The 17,284-nt window shown below is 36.5% G+C and overlaps 2 protein-coding genes across 2 annotated transcripts; both read right to left on the reverse strand.

Annotated features, from left to right (window-relative positions):
* Window positions 1-4,176, reverse strand: LOC122607624. Its single transcript, XM_043780638.1, has 10 exons — window positions 3,870-4,176; window positions 2,752-2,819; window positions 2,337-2,407; window positions 1,989-2,219; window positions 1,725-1,888; window positions 1,586-1,641; window positions 1,409-1,461; window positions 1,199-1,334; window positions 584-681; window positions 1-365 (listed from the first exon to the last, which is right to left on the reverse strand). The coding sequence occupies exons 1-10, from the start codon at window positions 4,133-4,135 to the stop codon at window positions 294-296; spliced, it is 1,215 nt and encodes a 404-aa protein (XP_043636573.1). The 5' UTR covers window positions 4,136-4,176; the 3' UTR covers window positions 1-293.
* A 2,784-nt stretch (window positions 4,177-6,960) lies between these two features.
* On the reverse strand, window positions 6,961-8,796 carry LOC122609157. The gene is made up of 4 exons (XM_043782214.1): window positions 8,702-8,796; window positions 8,170-8,627; window positions 7,823-7,992; window positions 6,961-7,596 (listed from the first exon to the last, which is right to left on the reverse strand). The coding sequence occupies exons 1-4, from the start codon at window positions 8,794-8,796 to the stop codon at window positions 6,961-6,963; spliced, it is 1,359 nt and encodes a 452-aa protein (XP_043638149.1).
* Between the last annotated feature and the right edge of the window lie 8,488 nt (window positions 8,797-17,284).

Below are 17,284 nucleotides of genomic sequence, written 5' to 3' on the forward strand. Positions count from 1 at the left end.
TTTGAAAAGCGTAACTTAATCCATGGCTAGTTGACCAACCAGGTAACAATGTGACAAACAGGTTACATTCTCAATATATGGGCCAAATAAGCTTTGGATATCAATTTTCAGCCGATTTTTGACTATCATGAGTTCATAACAATGGATACAACAATATAAATATATATATAGGTTACAAAACTGGCAGTGGCTATTATGTACAAGAGACCAATAACTTAATAAACTAATTTGGTCTTCTATTCTTGCAACTCGGATCCTTGAGTTACCTCTTCAAAGTTACATATGCATCAATTTCACATATGAAAGTTGTCAACGATATGTTGAATAATGTCGGCACCATCAGAATTCAGCCAGGGAGTGTTTACCTAAAACCATATTAATCAAAAAAATCATTTAGTCATGAAAAAATGCAAGTAGTTTCCTGTTGTTACCCCACACAAAGTAATACGTTACCATGACCCATTACCCAACTTGCCCCGGATCTAACATTTTCCCACTTTTGGGCTAACTTGAGTTGAATAATGGATAAAGAACACTGAGCATGTGCAACTAATTGCTAACTTAATATGGGTGTCGTGCTTACCTGGATTGTGTTGTGGGCAAAGTATCTTTGTTTACTTCCTTTGAAGCTAACATCTACTCTTTCCCAATTTATTTTAGTTAAGCCTCTGATCATTTCTTCTGCAGTTTTAAAAAGTAGAGAAAGTCGGAACAATAGAATGTTAGTAGAAATATTGGCATCTATTATAACTAGGGATGACAATATGATTGGGTCAGGCAGGTTGGGAAACTAGTATATATAGGTAAGTTTTTGGTATGCATTGGAAAAGGCAGGTCAGGTTGTGTTAATGGTTGACCCGAACCACTCATACCCAATATTTCAAACTATTTCTGTTGAAGTAAAACGTTTAGTATAATTACAAAAATCTATTGTTTCGGTAACAATATAACTTTTTTGCATAATATAAGTTCAGGAGGCTCTAGCATTAATAATGAACTTTGGGCAACTTTCAACCCGCTTGAAACAAATCCACTTTTGCTATTTTCCATATACATTTTTGATCCAATGCAGATATTATATAACCAGTATCCACCCATTCATAAGTTAGTGGATCAAATTTCCTACCTTTACTAATTACAATACCGTGAATGTTGAATGGTACAAGAAATGAAGGAAGAAATTCTATGCGAACTCTACCTTCCATGGATGCACTGGCTGTCTTGAAACTATTTACTTTAACTTCTATCGAACTTGCTTGTTTAATGCTACTTGTTGTATCCAGGTCTCCCTTTATAATATGAGGGTATTTATCACTTCTTACAAGAAGTTTACGCTGAAACCAAACAAATAGTAAGAAGGTGCACAAATAATACATGATTTTCAATATCAAATGCGCTAAAATAATACCTGGGGTAGCTCATTTCGGCGTCTAATAGATGATGTGCTCCATCCCACAATATCTGTAGTGTTTTGAGTTAAAAAAAAACGCTTTACTAGTGAATACGATCCTAAACCCCCCAAAAAAGTCACACATAGTATTAAAACTCTGATTTTTTGTGACATATTTCTGTAGAAATAGGATACGGTCAAAGTGAGCATTTGCGTAGACAACATGGCGTTTGAAGGACTGTAATGCAGACCTGCATATAGCAGAGACGCAAGGTTAGATGTAACCAAAGGAGCGAAAGCAAATAATCATATAAACGATAATGCTTGGGCTTACAAAAACTTTAAGTCCTCGCTATCATTAACCATCTGAAGCAATAGAGGAGGTTGTCCATGAGCTTTATTATCAGCCAAAAATAAATGTCTCCCTGTTCTTCCAAGAACCCATGATATATGGTGAGCCACTTTCTCAACAGTGTTAGATCCGCCAAACATTGGGACCTGAAACCAAATAGAAAAGACACTTAGTTGTCACTTTGTCACACTAACTATAAATTAATGACCAATACCAGTTTTTTGAATCGTTAAATTTACAACTCACTTGTCGATGTCCTCCTGTACCTAAATGTGGAGTGGCAATGGTAATAAAGTTTATAGGAACTAATCCACCGATTCTAATTTCACTAGAGACATGTTCAGGCGATTGATTATTTGTTGTAGAATCTTGTGTGTACAGCTTAGCAATAGCATATCTTGCTATCAGGCCACCAAGTGAGTGACCTATAAAAGAAATCTTTTGAAGATCAGGATGGCGCTTTATAACGGACATCACCTGCAAAGAAACAAGTAATCTCAAATTATGATATTTTAAACAAGTTTGTAGCAGTAGCTTGGTTTTGATGTGTTTAAAATATTATTAGATCGGAAATGAAAAACAATGATAACCAACCTCATTTGCTAGTCTGTTTCCCATCACATCAACACCATTAAATGTCAATAGCGAAGAGTTGCGTTCACTGGCTGCATGTATCACATCATCCAAACCACATGGTGTTACAATGTAGCATATATAGAACATAATCAAGTAATACTAAAACATTAAAACCAAAAATTCTGGTATACATCAGGTCATCAACAAAGCATTTGTGACGAAAAGGAGTCCAAATTTTTTGTTTTGACAACAATGTATGTTTCAAACTAAATTAGCAAAAACAGCTTATTACCTAATCTTCAAATAAACAGCAGAAATCAGGAACAACTTACCCATCTAATATTTTATAGTGAAATGTTCATACCCAAATTTAGGATTTCAATTATATGGTTATGTAAAACTGTAAATAAGGGGTACAAGTGGAAATTCTTACAGTGAACGATAACATCCTCGGGGTAATTCTTCAAGAACTGTTTTGCAGCAAATCTCCAATTATGAGCACTGTAAGAAAGTAAAATGTAAACATATCATTATACATATAGTATGCACATTGTTATCATGAAAAAGTTCAGACCATATTCATGGTAGTAAACAAAGTTGAGACCATAAATCCATTTCTGTAAATATAATCATAGCTTAAATTTCCAACATATATCTACATTTTACAGCACCTATAGGCACTTAAAACGCCACATATATTATAATATCCGCAAAAGTTGATTTTTAGACGACCCCAACTGGCCATGCCAGATCAAGCCTATCTAACGAGAGCCAGATCAAGCTCATTCAGCAACCCGTTCAAATAGTAATCCCATCATTCAACCGTCCCATGTCAGGCCGGTTCCTTCACCCATCATGTCAGAGGTAAATCAATCTCATCTAGCAAACCCACTCAAATGGTGGACCAACCAACTGATCCAGATCCACCTGTATAAATTTTATTGTAAATCAAGTTGAACTCGAGATACTTTACAGACGCACCCATCTCCAGAACCAACTCCCAAAAAAGTTGATCTTTCGACGATCCCAACCAGCCCACGCTAGATCACCTGAAACCCACTCTTTGAGAGCCAAAATTAAGCTCATCTAGCGCCCCTGCTCAAACGGTGGACCAACCTACTTATCTAAATTCACGGTTACTGTTTTTTTTACTTTACAAGTGCACCCATCTCCAGAATCAACTCCCAAAAAAGTACTGAATATGCTCTAGACAACACAACCCGGCCACATTCTAATAGTCGCCCAACCAACTGGTCAAACTTCACAAAACAGTTTTAATTTTTTCTTTATTTATTATAAATCACATTTCTATTTCTTGACACCGCCTAATTCGAATGTAAATCAACCTCACTTAAATGATAGACCGACCAACCAACACCAATAACCTTTTTTTCCAAATAAATCGGAATCCTCCTTAGTCCTAGATTAATCTGTCCTATAATATCTCCAAAATTAATTAATTGATTTACACACACTAATAATATATGACACATATCTATCCAAAAATAGAAAGCTAGTATATATATACACACACACACACACACACACAAACTGCCGATCAGTCCATTAACCATAACAACAAGATGGGTCTTCTTGACATTAGAAGCTGATGACGTCATGTCAACGTTGCCATTTTTGTCAACTTCATCTATGGTCGGAAACCCATAATCCGGTGACCGAAAACAACTCATTTTCCTCAAACTTATCACTACTGATCTCTTCTTCATCATCTTTTTCTTCTTTAGCTTTTTTTGATCAGCTTCTTTTGATGATCTTTTGATTTCATCAACTTTTTTCTCAGTTTTTAATGGTTCCATTATATATTTATTTCAACGCAAAGTTAGTGCATAAATGTATATAGATGTAATATATATTTATTTATAATTATATCTATGTATCTCTATATATAATAGAAATTAAGGCCGTTGTATTGGGAGGACCGACCGGGGAGAAAAGTGTGTCTGACTAGTCAAAGTCAAGAGGGTGTATGTACTTCTAGATTGTAATAATAATGAGTTAATAATTTATTTATTAATTAAGATTTAAGAATAGAAAGTTTGGCTAATTGGTGTGGTGCAAATCTTTATGGGTGTTTCTATTATTAAAGTAATTAAATTAATCGTTACATAGTGGATTGGTTATAAATAGTGATTGAAGTATGTACCAATCAATAATATATTCTTTTTCCAATTAAAGTAGATATTGTTTCTTTTTAAATGTTTTGTTTATGTGAGAGTTGGTGGTATAATCTAAAGCAATTATCACGTTTAATTTCATTTCAAAAATTACAATTATTTCTAGAAAGTCAATTAACCAACTATAGAAAATTCATCTGCATCAACACTATGGTACTGTTACTTCTACACCCGTCATCTAGATATGACTAATTTTTCAAAACATGAGTTTTGGTTAATTGTTTACTTTTTGTAAATCAAACTTAATTGAATGCGTAACATTATTACAATATTTTGTAAATCATCTATGTATGTTGTGTATGTAAATTTTGTTTCTAAGTTCTTTATTTTTTTTATTATTGATCGCATTATAATAAAATACTACTGATAAAAAGCTCTTTAACTTTTAGTTTCATTTATACGAGTACAACTTTTTATACTTTAAACTTTTATATAAAATGTAGAATTATAAAAGTTTATACATGTATCGCTTCGTTTAAATCACTAGAAGGGTATCACGTAATGTGACGATAGTGACGGCGACGGGTGCTTCAGGAGTTAGTAGTGTGGTTATTAATATAAAAGTAAATGATGTAATAGGGATTAAGGATTAGGGAGTAGTGTAGTTATTTTAAGGGTTTGGATGTATGTCGTAAACAATTTAATTAAGGATATTCATAGGTGTATTATGGGTAATCTCATTTACTATTTGAGAAAAATGAAAAAGAGAGTTTATTTTATAGATTAATAAAGATAACTTGTTCTTAAAATAAGTAATCGACTTTGACCAACATTAAAAATGAAGTTATATATATTTATTGTCAAGATGGCAAAAAGAAAATAATGATGTTTATATGCAATCTCATAATACACTAAACAAATTTCATCTTATTATTACAAGCGAGTAGAAATGGGTGAACTCAGCTACCAAATCAAGATGGTTGGCACGCACGATATCAATGCAGAGAATTTAATTTTGAGAAGGTAATGGGTGATGGTATGAAGTCGCCCCACTCTCCCCATTAGCACTCTTCTCACTTTTAATCTCAAGCTGATTTTCTTGATCAAGTTTAATTGGTCAGTATTGACATTTTTAGTTGACTTTCATTGGGTTGTCAACATGATATTTTTTTATTCTTATTAGTAGGGCTTTGGACTCTTTAAGTCTAGTACATAATATGAACGTGCAATTACTTTAATTTTACCTATAGTCGCAGGATTTGTGCATGTTATTGGTTTATTTTTATGGTTTATATCTTTCTTTAAGAGTTTTAATAGAATAGGCTCAAACTAATTAGTTTGTTGTAAGTTACATCCTTGAAGACGGATATAAATTGTAAACAATGAAAATGAAGAAAAACAAGGTTGTAACTCGGAACAAAATTAACGACATCATGGATGTTACTCGCAATAAAACTAAATAGTTTGGACCTATTGGATACAAATTCTCCGAAAGGGATGTAAACACAAAAAGAAACAAACTACATGGATGAATCCCGTAATAAATTCTTAATTTTATAAAGTTATGATTGCTTTAGAAAAAATTACATCTCTTCTAAGATTTTTCTCTGAAAGGTATATCATATGCTTTTTGATCTGGTACATGCTGCAAAGTCTCTTCACATGATATATTTTAAATCTATTGATGAGAAACCTCTAACGTCCAGAGATTTGAAGAAAAAAACCCACTCACGCTTATCATAAATGAAAATTAAGATATTTGTGAGGAAATGAGGTATAAATGAGTGTGCATTTTGCGTGTTTCATTTTAAGTTTTTCGATAAATACTATTTTTAGATCCAATAAGTGGTATGGTTGGATCAAATGGTTAATATTTTGCTTTTGAAGACAGAGGTCAAAGATTCGATCTTCACCTCATGTAAAGGCTAGAGGTACTTTATTATTATTTACAAATAATCTGAAGTAGACTCTCTACCTTTTTTGTTTTTTTATTTTTTTGAACAGCTAAGATTTTATTGATATTATAATAATAGAAACATTACCATTACAAATACAATAAAAGTGATGTACTTGTTGCCCATATATGCCAAGGATTACTAGCTTTTCTATCACGATTAGAAATCCAAAAGTAAGAAAGAGATGTGATAATTTGAACGACGTTGCCACAAGATTCCTCGCTCGCCCAATGAAGAACATTATTTAAATGCTTCCAAATCGACCACCACCACACAAAACAAGTAGCCAATGTTTAAACTTCGACGGGAGTAACGAATCATTTATCCAAGCTATCATCAAGTCGGGTCTAGCAATAGGCATGTCAATACCAATCCAATCAATGAAAAGTTGTGCTATTTCAGTATAGAATGGACATGAGGAGTGAAGATGTTTAATACATTCCACCTGGTAGTCACATAAAGGGCAAGTAATGATATTAATCTCCACTCCCCTACGACCAAGGTTTAATCGAGTCGGGAGACGATCACGGAGAAGCCTCCATATGAAAATGTTCACCTTTTTAGGGGGCAAATGATTCCAATACATCTTAGATGGCTCACAGGGGAGAAGAGCACACTCAAGAATAATCGGAATTGACGAACCGAAAAAGTAACCTCACCTGGAAAGTTCCATGCCCAAGAATCTTGACGATCCACCAACTGCACATTCTGAAGTAGAGCTGTCAAATCAATAAGTTGCAAAGCTTCTGTCCCATCTCGAATATCCCTACGCCAAGACCACGTCCATAAACCGTTTCCCCATCTCTCACTAACATGGGCTTGTTTGTTTAGTTCCAATGCATAAAGACGTGGGAATTTGCCAGATAGAGCTTCATTTCCTACCCAAAGGTCCCGCCAAAAACTCACTGAATTTCCGTTTCCTAACCTCCTGATAATAACACTTGCAGGGACAGAATGCAACGCGTGAACCTCGATGAAATCTGAGCAAATTGATGCCCATAAACCACGACCTTTTTGACTGAAACTGTTAAGACATTCATGGCCGTGAATAGCAATAATTACTTTAACCCATAAAGCATCATTAGATGAAAGCTCTCCATCTCCATTTGTAAAGCAAAGCCAAGTTAAGTTAAGTGCATGCAAACTTCCAATACCCAAGCCTCCAACCTCTTTGGAAGCCAATGCTAACTTCCAATTAATCCATGCAATTTTTTATTCTCATCAGTACTCCCCCAAAAGAACTTGGACCTCAATGATTCTAGCATATCATTCACTTTTTTTTGGCATTTTAAATAACGACAGATAGTAAACTCCAAGTGATCCCAAAACGGAGGAAATTAAAGTTGTCCTACCACCAAATGATAAAAGCTAGATTTGCATTCCACCTCGACAGTCTCTTTTTAAACTTTTGTACAATAACAGACCAATTTTTAATTCTTGACATAGAAGCTCCGATTGGCACTCCAAGATAAGAGAATGGAAGCGTTTCTGGTTTACATCTCATCCTTTCAGTAACGGAAGCAACCTCTGTCTTAGGCACGCCGATGCCAAACATTGATGATTTGTGAAAATTAATCTTCAAACCTGAAATTATATAAAAGAACTGGAAAGCTAATTTAATCGTCTTGAAGTTGTCAGGAGACCATTCGCCCAAAATAATCAAGTCATCGGCATAAAGTAAATGAGAGGCTCAAAGTTGTTTAATCTTCATACCCCGAAACCTACCAATTCGCGTCAGATTATCTAGTGCCACATGCAAACCTTCCATTGCAATTATGAACAAGAATGGGGCCATGGGATCACCCTGACGAAGTCCCCTGTTCAATGAAAATTCCTTGCCATTCACATGGACAGAGGTCCTGGCCGACTTGTCGCTAAATCCCATATTTTTCATAATAGTAAAAAGATATTCCCATGCGATAGAATCATACGCTTTCTCAAAATCAATCTTAAACAGAAGAAGTTTCTTTTTGTGCTGCGAACACCAATTAATCACCTCGCTTAAAACAAGTGAACCATCAAGTATTTGGCGACCTTTAGTGAAAGCCGATTGTTCTGAGCTAACAATAGATCTGATCACCTTGGCTAAACGAGTGGTTAAAATCTTTGCAATAATCTTATATTGAATACCAATGAGACTAATCGGTCTATAATCAGAAACGATAATCGGGTGGTCAATCTTAGTATAGGAAGCAAAGTAATGAATGCCGAGTTGCAACCTGGTGATATTTTAGAAGTGGTAAAGAATTCCGACACTGGAGCAAATATATCATTCTAAAGCAAGTCCCAGTACCGTTTTGTAAACCCGAATGTAAAACCATCCGGTCCAGGTGATTTATCGCTCCTACAACTCCATACAGCATGTTTTACGTCCTCTATATTTACCATCGAGTCTAGAAGTTCCACTTCCGACAATGCCAACTTCTTAAAATTATCAGTTTCAATAGAAAATTTGGGTGTATCAAAATTGCTGAACTTTTGTTCAAAATAGTTTTAAAAAAACAATTTCACTTCATTTGGCTCCTCCACCCAACGACCTTCATGCTTCACACCTCTAACCGCATTCGACCGCCTCCTCCAATTCACATGATGATGAAAATAATTAGAATCCTACATAAAGCAGACTCTCTACCTAGGTAGAGATAAGATAGATGTCTATACCAATCTTTCTCATATACCATCGAAGTATTGAAACTGATTTCGTAGAAAACGGTTACTTTACTATTTCCAAATCCAGTGAGCAACATAATAAGAAATGAACACTTACAAATTGATTAATACCTATGGATAATCATCCAAATTTAAGAGGGCGAATTTACTTGATTAATGTTATACAGTTTTCTAAGTTACAGCTTAAAGTTGTTTATTTACTTATATATTTTATCTTTAATTATTACGTTTAGTAAGTCACAGGATTAGGTTATTCAGCTCATTTTAAAATCTCTACTACATTCGTATTGTAACGTTTTAAATACCGGTATTTATAGACCGGTTCCACGGTAATACCGACCGGTAGGCCGTCCGATACAACTAACCATTTTCTGATTTCGTATTTTCACTATTCTTTACCGGCAGTTTTTTCCGGTTTTTTCATGTAAACCAGTTTCTTTCTTTGTTTGAATATATCTATGACACTTTAATTAATGTTATTTTTTGTTTGTAAAACTGCTTGGTAATATATTTATTTGTTAAAGTAAAAGTATTTCATTTAAATTCTCTAAAAGCCAAATTTTATCATAGTTTTTTTTTTTTTGAGATAAGTTTTGGAATAGATATTGTTCGGTGATAAGTTTTTTTAAAATTCTCTAAAGTGAAAAGTTTATAAAATAAAATTATCGTCTTTGTCTTAAATAATTTTTGATAAACCCCACATGATATTTAACTAGATAAATGCCAATACAATGCAACAAAAATTGTGGTAACAACAGCAGTGTGATGATGTCATTAACGGATGGTCGTGGTGACAAATGGTGATGATAGTAGTGGCGAATAGAGTAGGTTATATATTGATGTAAAGATAATTGATGTAAAAAAGGTGTGATGTAATTATGTTCAGAATGAAGAGATGAGTTTTATAATTATTTTATTAGGAATATTTTTGGTAAACCATGTTCGTTTGTTGTTAGATGTTGATTAAAATTGGTTTTTCAAATAAGTGTGTTCTTTAACGTTTGGTGTTTATCCGTTGTTCGTTGAAACTTAAATGACCTCAGAAGAGCAAACTTAGGATGTGTTTCTTCAAATCAACATGTACCATAATTGATTAAAAATTATTCGAAAATGACTACAATGTAAGCTTGATTTACAATTTGTACGATGATTGGCTGAGCTTAAACGGATGATTTCTTGGAAAATCAAAATTTACTTTTATAGATTCTACTTCATGAAAATGTTCATAAAGAGTTGAAAATGGTTCATGAACCGAACATTCAAAGTGACATGATAAAAGATGAGCATAATTCGCAAGTCTCGATCTTGTCTTGCTATTGTCTCATTTTTGGTATCGAGAAGTGGTATTAAATCACAAAAATGGTACCATGTTTTGATAATTTTTAAGATTGACTAGCACGTTACCCGCGCAATGCGGCGGTGGTCGTGACAATGCCGTTGTAGTGGGGGGCCGAGTGTTGGTGGTGGAGACGGCGTCGAGTGGTGTGGATAATTGATGTAAATCGTTAATGAAAATATATTAAAGAATAAATGATTGGTGGTGTAAATTAATATTTTATGTTATGAGGTAACGTATGTTGAAATATTTTAAGGGGTGCTAACTGAAAATATTACATATTTTCAACACTTTCATAAATAAAATGGGTTATTTCTTTTATAATATAGCATAGATACGTGACGGTACAAGTCTAATGACCATGAGATTCATGATAAGTATGAAACGGTTAATCTTAATTATATGTCTAGGTCTAATTTATTTATAAAGTTTTGTAAGATTGATGCACAACATATAGATATAAATTTGTACAATCAATAGATTTATAAGTTAATGAAATGTCTAATTGAAAATTTGATATTGATAAACCTATAATTAAAAAGGTTTAAATTTAAAAATGTTCTTAACTAATTAATCACTTTACACATATATACGCATAGATGCGTGAGCTTGTGTATATAGTCATTATTAAGTGACCATCAACCTAAAATATGATAATTTCTTGTCACCACCTATTTTAATCACGATTAACTAACTTTTTTCAAGTGGTATCTTCAAAAGGAGAAAGCTGCATAAAAGCAAACACATGTTGTATTCTTTACGCAATAAAAGTCATTACTATCATGGTATACAACAACGACATAACGTAACGAAATCTTGATAAGATTTTTCATTACGCAGGCTTAAAGAAGACAGTGGTAATTGTTGGTGTATGTCACCCTTCGTGACGGAACACGACGTTTGTGACAGAGCCGACCCTGCGTGACGAAGGTATCCGCTGTAAGCCTTATCTAGATATGGAAGAGAATATCTCAATCTCTTCTTCCTAAATTAAAGAGATTTGTTCTTATCTCGTCCTAAATACCAGATCTAGCATATTATTAAGAATATTCTCTAAAACCCTAAACTTATTCTCCAAGATTTCTATCCCTATATATATAGATGAACCTAAACCTAAATTCTCATTCTTTTCCTCTCCAGAAAACATACACACATATCTGGACGTCCTCTTCTTTCTATAAGAGATGCTCCAGCAACCTACAATAATACCTCACATATCAGCAGCATGCGGCGGGACGATGAATCTCCGTCCCGAAGCCTCCCACAGCCTACAATGATTAAGCAAAAGCATCCTTGGATATCGGATATGATAATATCCTTCCATGAGCATTCTAAACACAATCAACCAGATCCATAATCATTGGCACGATCTCAATTGGCCATATATCAAACATATTCGATTGGCGTAAAGAGATTCACTCTACCTTCGAGGAATCGCCAACAAACAACCAAAAACACCCACCGTCCCCTCTTCAAAACCTAATCTCGGTTTGGTGTACAATCATTTGGCGCCATCCGTGGGACTTTTTCTTTCAGATCCCACATCCACTTTCTCAAAATAACTATGATAACGTGCGTCGAACCAGACTTAATAAAGATGGGAGATGTACCCAAACAATACATGTCATGTGCCTCCGTGTGACTTAGCACAACCTCTAGATTTGAAGATCTCCCCCCTGTTTGGAGATCCCCTTTTAAATATATATATATATATATCCGCTGCGTTACGCGGCCTCTCTGCTTTGAGGCCCCTATGTTCTCAAAAGATTTATCCGCTATGTCACGCAGCCATCAGATCTGAAGATCTTTTCCCAGTTTGGAGATCATTTTCTTAAAGCAATATCTTCGCTGCGACACGCAGCCATCAGATCTGAACATCTCCTTTAAGTTTGGAGATCTCTTTCTTAATAAATATCTTTGCTGCGACACGTAGCCATCAGATCTAAAGATCTCTTTCCAGTTTGAAGATTCTTTTCTTAAGAAACATCTCTGCTGCGACTTGAAGCCTCCAGATTTGAAGATCATCTCGATGTTAAGGACCTAGTTGTTAAAGGACCTATCACAGTGGCTCACTGCGAGACAAAGGCTTCTCCGTAACGAAGGCTCCTGAAGGCTCCAAATTTGAAGATCATCTCGATTTTAAGGACCTGGTTGTTAAAGGACCTATCACAGTAGGTTGCTATGACACGAAGGTTTCTCCGTAACGATGACGCTTCGTAGCGAAGGCTATAATCTAATGATTTGATTCAAAAATATTATACTACTATTTGGACACCCCCATTCTGTTGATAGATCTATTGCCCCATGTGGCCTCCAGATTTGAAGAGCTTTTTTGGGACATCTCATCGTTGCCCTCATGCAACCCCGAGTTAAGAAAATATTCCAAGCTATGCTTAGAACTCCACATGATTAAACCTCTAAACCAAGCATTCACGATCTTGATACTTCTTATGACATTCGGGTCATGGTGATATATCTCTACGACATATAAAGGTCCGACACTACGCATCGTCACGAACCGGTTACGCCACGAAGCGTGTAGGTCACGAAGACTCACATCATTATTACACGGCCTCATTGACGAGCTATGTCACAGAGGGTAATCAATTGGAACTACGTCTCCTATAAAGGCTAGCCGAAATAAGGTCCGAATATTCAAATCAAGATCTGACTTTTCCCTACAAAAGAAAAGGCTACATCTCCATAGGTAGAGTATAAAAACATCACGATTATGTTTGCCACGCGTCTTGAAGATCTTTCCACTGCCATACACAGCCTCTAGATTGAAGGACCTCTTTAAATGCTATATAATAGCCTCAGATCCGAAGGCCCATCCACAGGCCTTCCGAAGCTCAAACCCGGCGGCCCATCCGCAGACCTTTTGAAGCTCGGATCCGAATGATCCCGCATGCCTTATATAGACTCAGGTCCGAAGGCCTATCCAAAGACATTATATAGCCTCGTGTTCAAAGGACCATTCGCAGACCTTGCGAAGAAGACCCCACAGATCTTACAAAGCTCATATCCGAAGGTCGAGCCGCAAATTAGGTCCCGCAGACCTTACATAGCCTCAGGTCCGAAGGCCCATCCTTATACCTTACATAGAATTATGTCCGAAGGCCCATTCGCAGCTCAGATCCCGCAGATCCTCCAAAACTCAGATCCGAAGGTCCAGAAACAGCTCAGACCCCGCAAAGCTTTCGAAGCTCAGATCCCGAAGGCCAATCCGCATGCCTTCCGTAACTCAAGGTCTAAAGGTTCCCTAAAATCTTCAGACACCCCTTAATGATTTTCACCAGCTTAGAGCTCGAAAATCGAATGTATTTCACAAGAAAAATCCGACTACGTAACTCCGATTTTCAATCGTACAAAGGAGATCCGAATCTATGGATAACCTCCAGCACTAGGAACCGTTATCCACACTACCCAAAAGGAGGAAACGCTTGTACTAGCCTTTCCAAAGAAGGTGCAAATATTCGGGAGAACCGCAAGGATTAATCTTGGCATACCAAGGAAACACCTCAGTTTTAGCCATAAAAAACCACGAGGAAAAGATGCTCAAAGGTGCGAAACTTTCATCACATAATTATACACATACCACCTATGGTACATAGTCTCTAAACAAGCCGTATTACGAAGAGGTGAGTAGACGAACTCCCCTTGGTCCTCTGAGCAAACAAAATAACTCCGAAACGAAGCATCACCGTTCAGACAAGCCTTCGGTACCGAAGTCATGGTACTAGCAGAATTCCAAATATCGACACATAGAATGTTAAATACTGAAGGAAACTTGGAGGAACCCAGAGTTGACCTGGAATTATCAGAAGAATGAAGAGAAAATGCACTCACTGGAGAAACAATGTTCAAAAAGAAAGCCGAAGGAGGCTACAACAAAAGAATCAATCCTACTTCATTCAAAACCGACGACTATGTACTTTGGCTAAACAGCACCAGCATTACGTAATATCAATGAAAGTTGGGACCGACATGGGAAGGCCCACACATACTCCGAAACCGCCTACAGCAACGTAGTGTACTAGTTAAAAATCCCCGAAGGGGTTCGGTTGATAAAGACCTGGAATCAATCTTTTATAAAGGATTGAATTCTGTGATGATATACCCTCCTAGCGGTATGCAGGCCCTGTCACACGAAAGCAGAGTAGGACGTTACGACATGAAGGCTGTCTGTAACGCAGGATTCCGCAGAAGATGAAGAAGGTAAGGATTGTTCCCCTATAAACTCAGGATTTGATCTTATCACTTAAGTCTAGTAAGAAGGAAATAATCCTCATGGACTCTTATAGCCTAAGACTTAGGGAAACCCTAAAAAAGCTTAACGCTTCCTCCAAAATAAATTCTCTCTATAAGAGAGAATCCTAAAGACCTCTCAAGGCATTCATAAATGCTATTTGCCTCAGTTATTCAATATAAGCAAAAAGTCCCACGGGGACAATGCATTATTCAAAAGACTAATTGTCTCAATATAAATAGAGGGTCGTCACCTCAATAAATAAAGGGAACAAGCTGACAGGGACGCCTGAATAGACACCCTAATGTACACACAAACGTCCGTAAAAAGACAGCTCCTAAGCTGCAATATTTCAAAAGATTCGACATATAAAAGATTGAATGTATAGGAAAAAAGCCGAAGAACAAAGTACCGGGATTTCACACGCAATAATACGAAGGCCCAGGATAAGGTATACCATTAACAAATTTACTATGATAGACAGCTAATTTCAAGATAGCATACTCTGGTGACCCTTCGAGACGAAGCAGGTTCAGGAGCACAGAGATATTAACTTCACAATCTTGGGATCGCTGGCAAAAGCCTCACAAACGTATGACACAAGTCTAGTATAAATGAGCAATTACGAGTCCTTAAGACTGCGTGACAAAAGTATGCCACGCCAAAGGCTTTGCAACGAGGAGTATTCCACCTCCAAGGGCTTCGCAACGAAAAGTATGCTATTGCAAAAAGCTTCGCATCAAAGAGTGCATCAGCGCCAAAGACTATGTAACAAAGACCGTGCTTCAAAGCATCATCAAGGGAGGAAAACATCTGACCCTCAGAGCCTATGGAATGGTGCACAATGATCATACTACATAGATATTCATAGCTTATAAAGCCAGAGACAACCACATTTCCATCGTAATAGAAGATCTCAGGAGGAAAGTCTAACGAATATCTCATTGATTACTGGTAGCCTCTACTTAAAAGAACAAGACCCTAAGAAGCAATCGCCACCCCCTGAAAATCACTATAAAACCTATCCGTCGTAGATACCAGCCAAATTTACGTGCTTGCGAATAGGAATAGAGCATCGTGAAAGATGAGACGTCTTGGTCCTATTCTGGCACAAACCCTGTAATGTTAAAAAAGGAAATGGCGGTGGAAGATGTGTGTTTATTTCACTAATATGAACAAAGCATGCCCCAAAGATCGTTATCCCTAGCCGGAGATATATCGAAAAGTAAAATCCTCGACAGAACACCAGCTGAAATGATTTCTAGGTGCATATCAAGATCAGAAGTAAAGGGATCTATTGTTAACGAAAGATGTTGTCCGGGCTAAAAAGGATCTGCGTATCGGTGCCTGGTCGACAAAGCATTTGCCACACAGATTGGCAGAAACTTGGAGATCTACTTGAATGACATTGTAGGGACGAAGAAAACCTCTTATAAAATATTTGGAAGACCTTCGGAAACCTCCAAACAATAAACCCAATCCGAATAAATGCTCATTCGGAGTAAAGGAAGGAAAATTCCCCGTGCCCCCAACGGTATAAGGTATTATAATAACAACAAAGGGATACGCTCTAATCCCTCGAGGATTGACAAATTAAAACAGGTCTCCCCATCAAAGATAACAAAAGAATTCCATAGCTTAAATGGAGAAGGTAAATTATTTCGAAGAAATAAGACTTACAAAACATTAAAAATCGAAGACAGCGGCAGTTGGAGCAGATTAAATAAAAGAAAGAAGCAGCAATGTGATAGAAGAGTTAATGTGGCCAGCGAAAGCCCAACGCAGTGATTTACAAAAATCACCTTCTACTGGGGGGCTTGATGATATACCCTCCCAGCGCTACGAAGCACTCGTCGTACGAAGGAAGCATTAATTTGATTTTTCAGAGTTTAATATAACGACCTTTGCAGCTCCTCATATTAAACTTGGGGGGCTTGTTGGTGTATGTCACCCTTCGTGACGGAACACGACATTCGTGACAGAGCCGACCCTGCGTGACGAAGGTATCCGTTGTAAGCCTTATCTAAATATGGAAGAGATTATCTCAATCTCTTCCTCCTAAATTAAAGAGATTTGCTCTTATCTCGTCCTAAATACCAGATCTGGCATATTATTAAGAATATTCTCTAAAACCCTAAACTTATTCTCCAAGATTTCTATCCCTATATATATGGATGAACCTAAACCTAAATTCTCATTCTTCTCCTCTCCAGAAAACACACACACATATCTGGACGTCCTCTTCTCTTTATAAGAGATGCTCCAGCAACCTACAATAATACCTCACATATCAGCAACATGCGGCGGGACGATGACTCTCCGTCCCAAAGCCTCCTACAGCCTACAATGATTAAGCAAAAGCATCCTTGGATATCAGATATGATAATATCCTTCCATGAGCATTCTAAACACAATCAACCAGATCCATAATCATTGGCACGATCTCAATTGGCCATATATCAATCATATTCGATTGGCGTAAAGAGATTCACTCTACCTTCGGGGAATCGCCAACAAACAACCAAAAACACCCATCGTCCCCTCTTCAAAACCTAATCTCGGTTTGGTGTACAATCAGTAATCATATATATGCAAATTATTAAGCTATGTTTATTGTTATT

This window comes from Erigeron canadensis, chromosome 7, assembly GCF_010389155.1.
Source record: "Erigeron canadensis isolate Cc75 chromosome 7, C_canadensis_v1, whole genome shotgun sequence".
In the NCBI taxonomy this organism is placed as follows: Eukaryota; Viridiplantae; Streptophyta; class Magnoliopsida; order Asterales; family Asteraceae; genus Erigeron; species Erigeron canadensis.

What these genes read in the sequence shown, in the direction of transcription:
- LOC122607624 (XM_043780638.1), bottom strand. Translation starts at nt 4,135, where the DNA reads ATGGAACCATTAAAAACTGAGAAAAAAGTTGATGAAATCAAAAGATCA. An exon ending in CGAGGATGTTATCGTTCACT is followed by an intron (nt 2,408 to 2,751) that starts GTAAGAATTTCC and finishes TGATACATGCAG; the next exon opens with CCAGTGAACGCAACTCTTCG. An exon ending in AGCCAGTGCATCCATGGAAG is followed by an intron (nt 682 to 1,198) that starts GTAGAGTTCGCA and finishes TTAAAACTGCAG; the next exon opens with AAGAAATGATCAGAGGCTTA.
- LOC122609157 (XM_043782214.1), bottom strand. Translation starts at nt 8,796, where the DNA reads ATGGTAAATATAGAGGACGTAAAACATGCTGTATGGAGTTGTAGGAGC. An exon ending in ACATTCGGGTTTACAAAACG is followed by an intron (nt 8,628 to 8,701) that starts GTACTGGGACTT and finishes AAATATCACCAG; the next exon opens with GTTGCAACTCGGCATTCATT. An exon ending in TTAAAAATTGGTCTGTTATT is followed by an intron (nt 7,597 to 7,822) that starts GTACAAAAGTTT and finishes ATTAATTGGAAG; the next exon opens with TTAGCATTGGCTTCCAAAGA.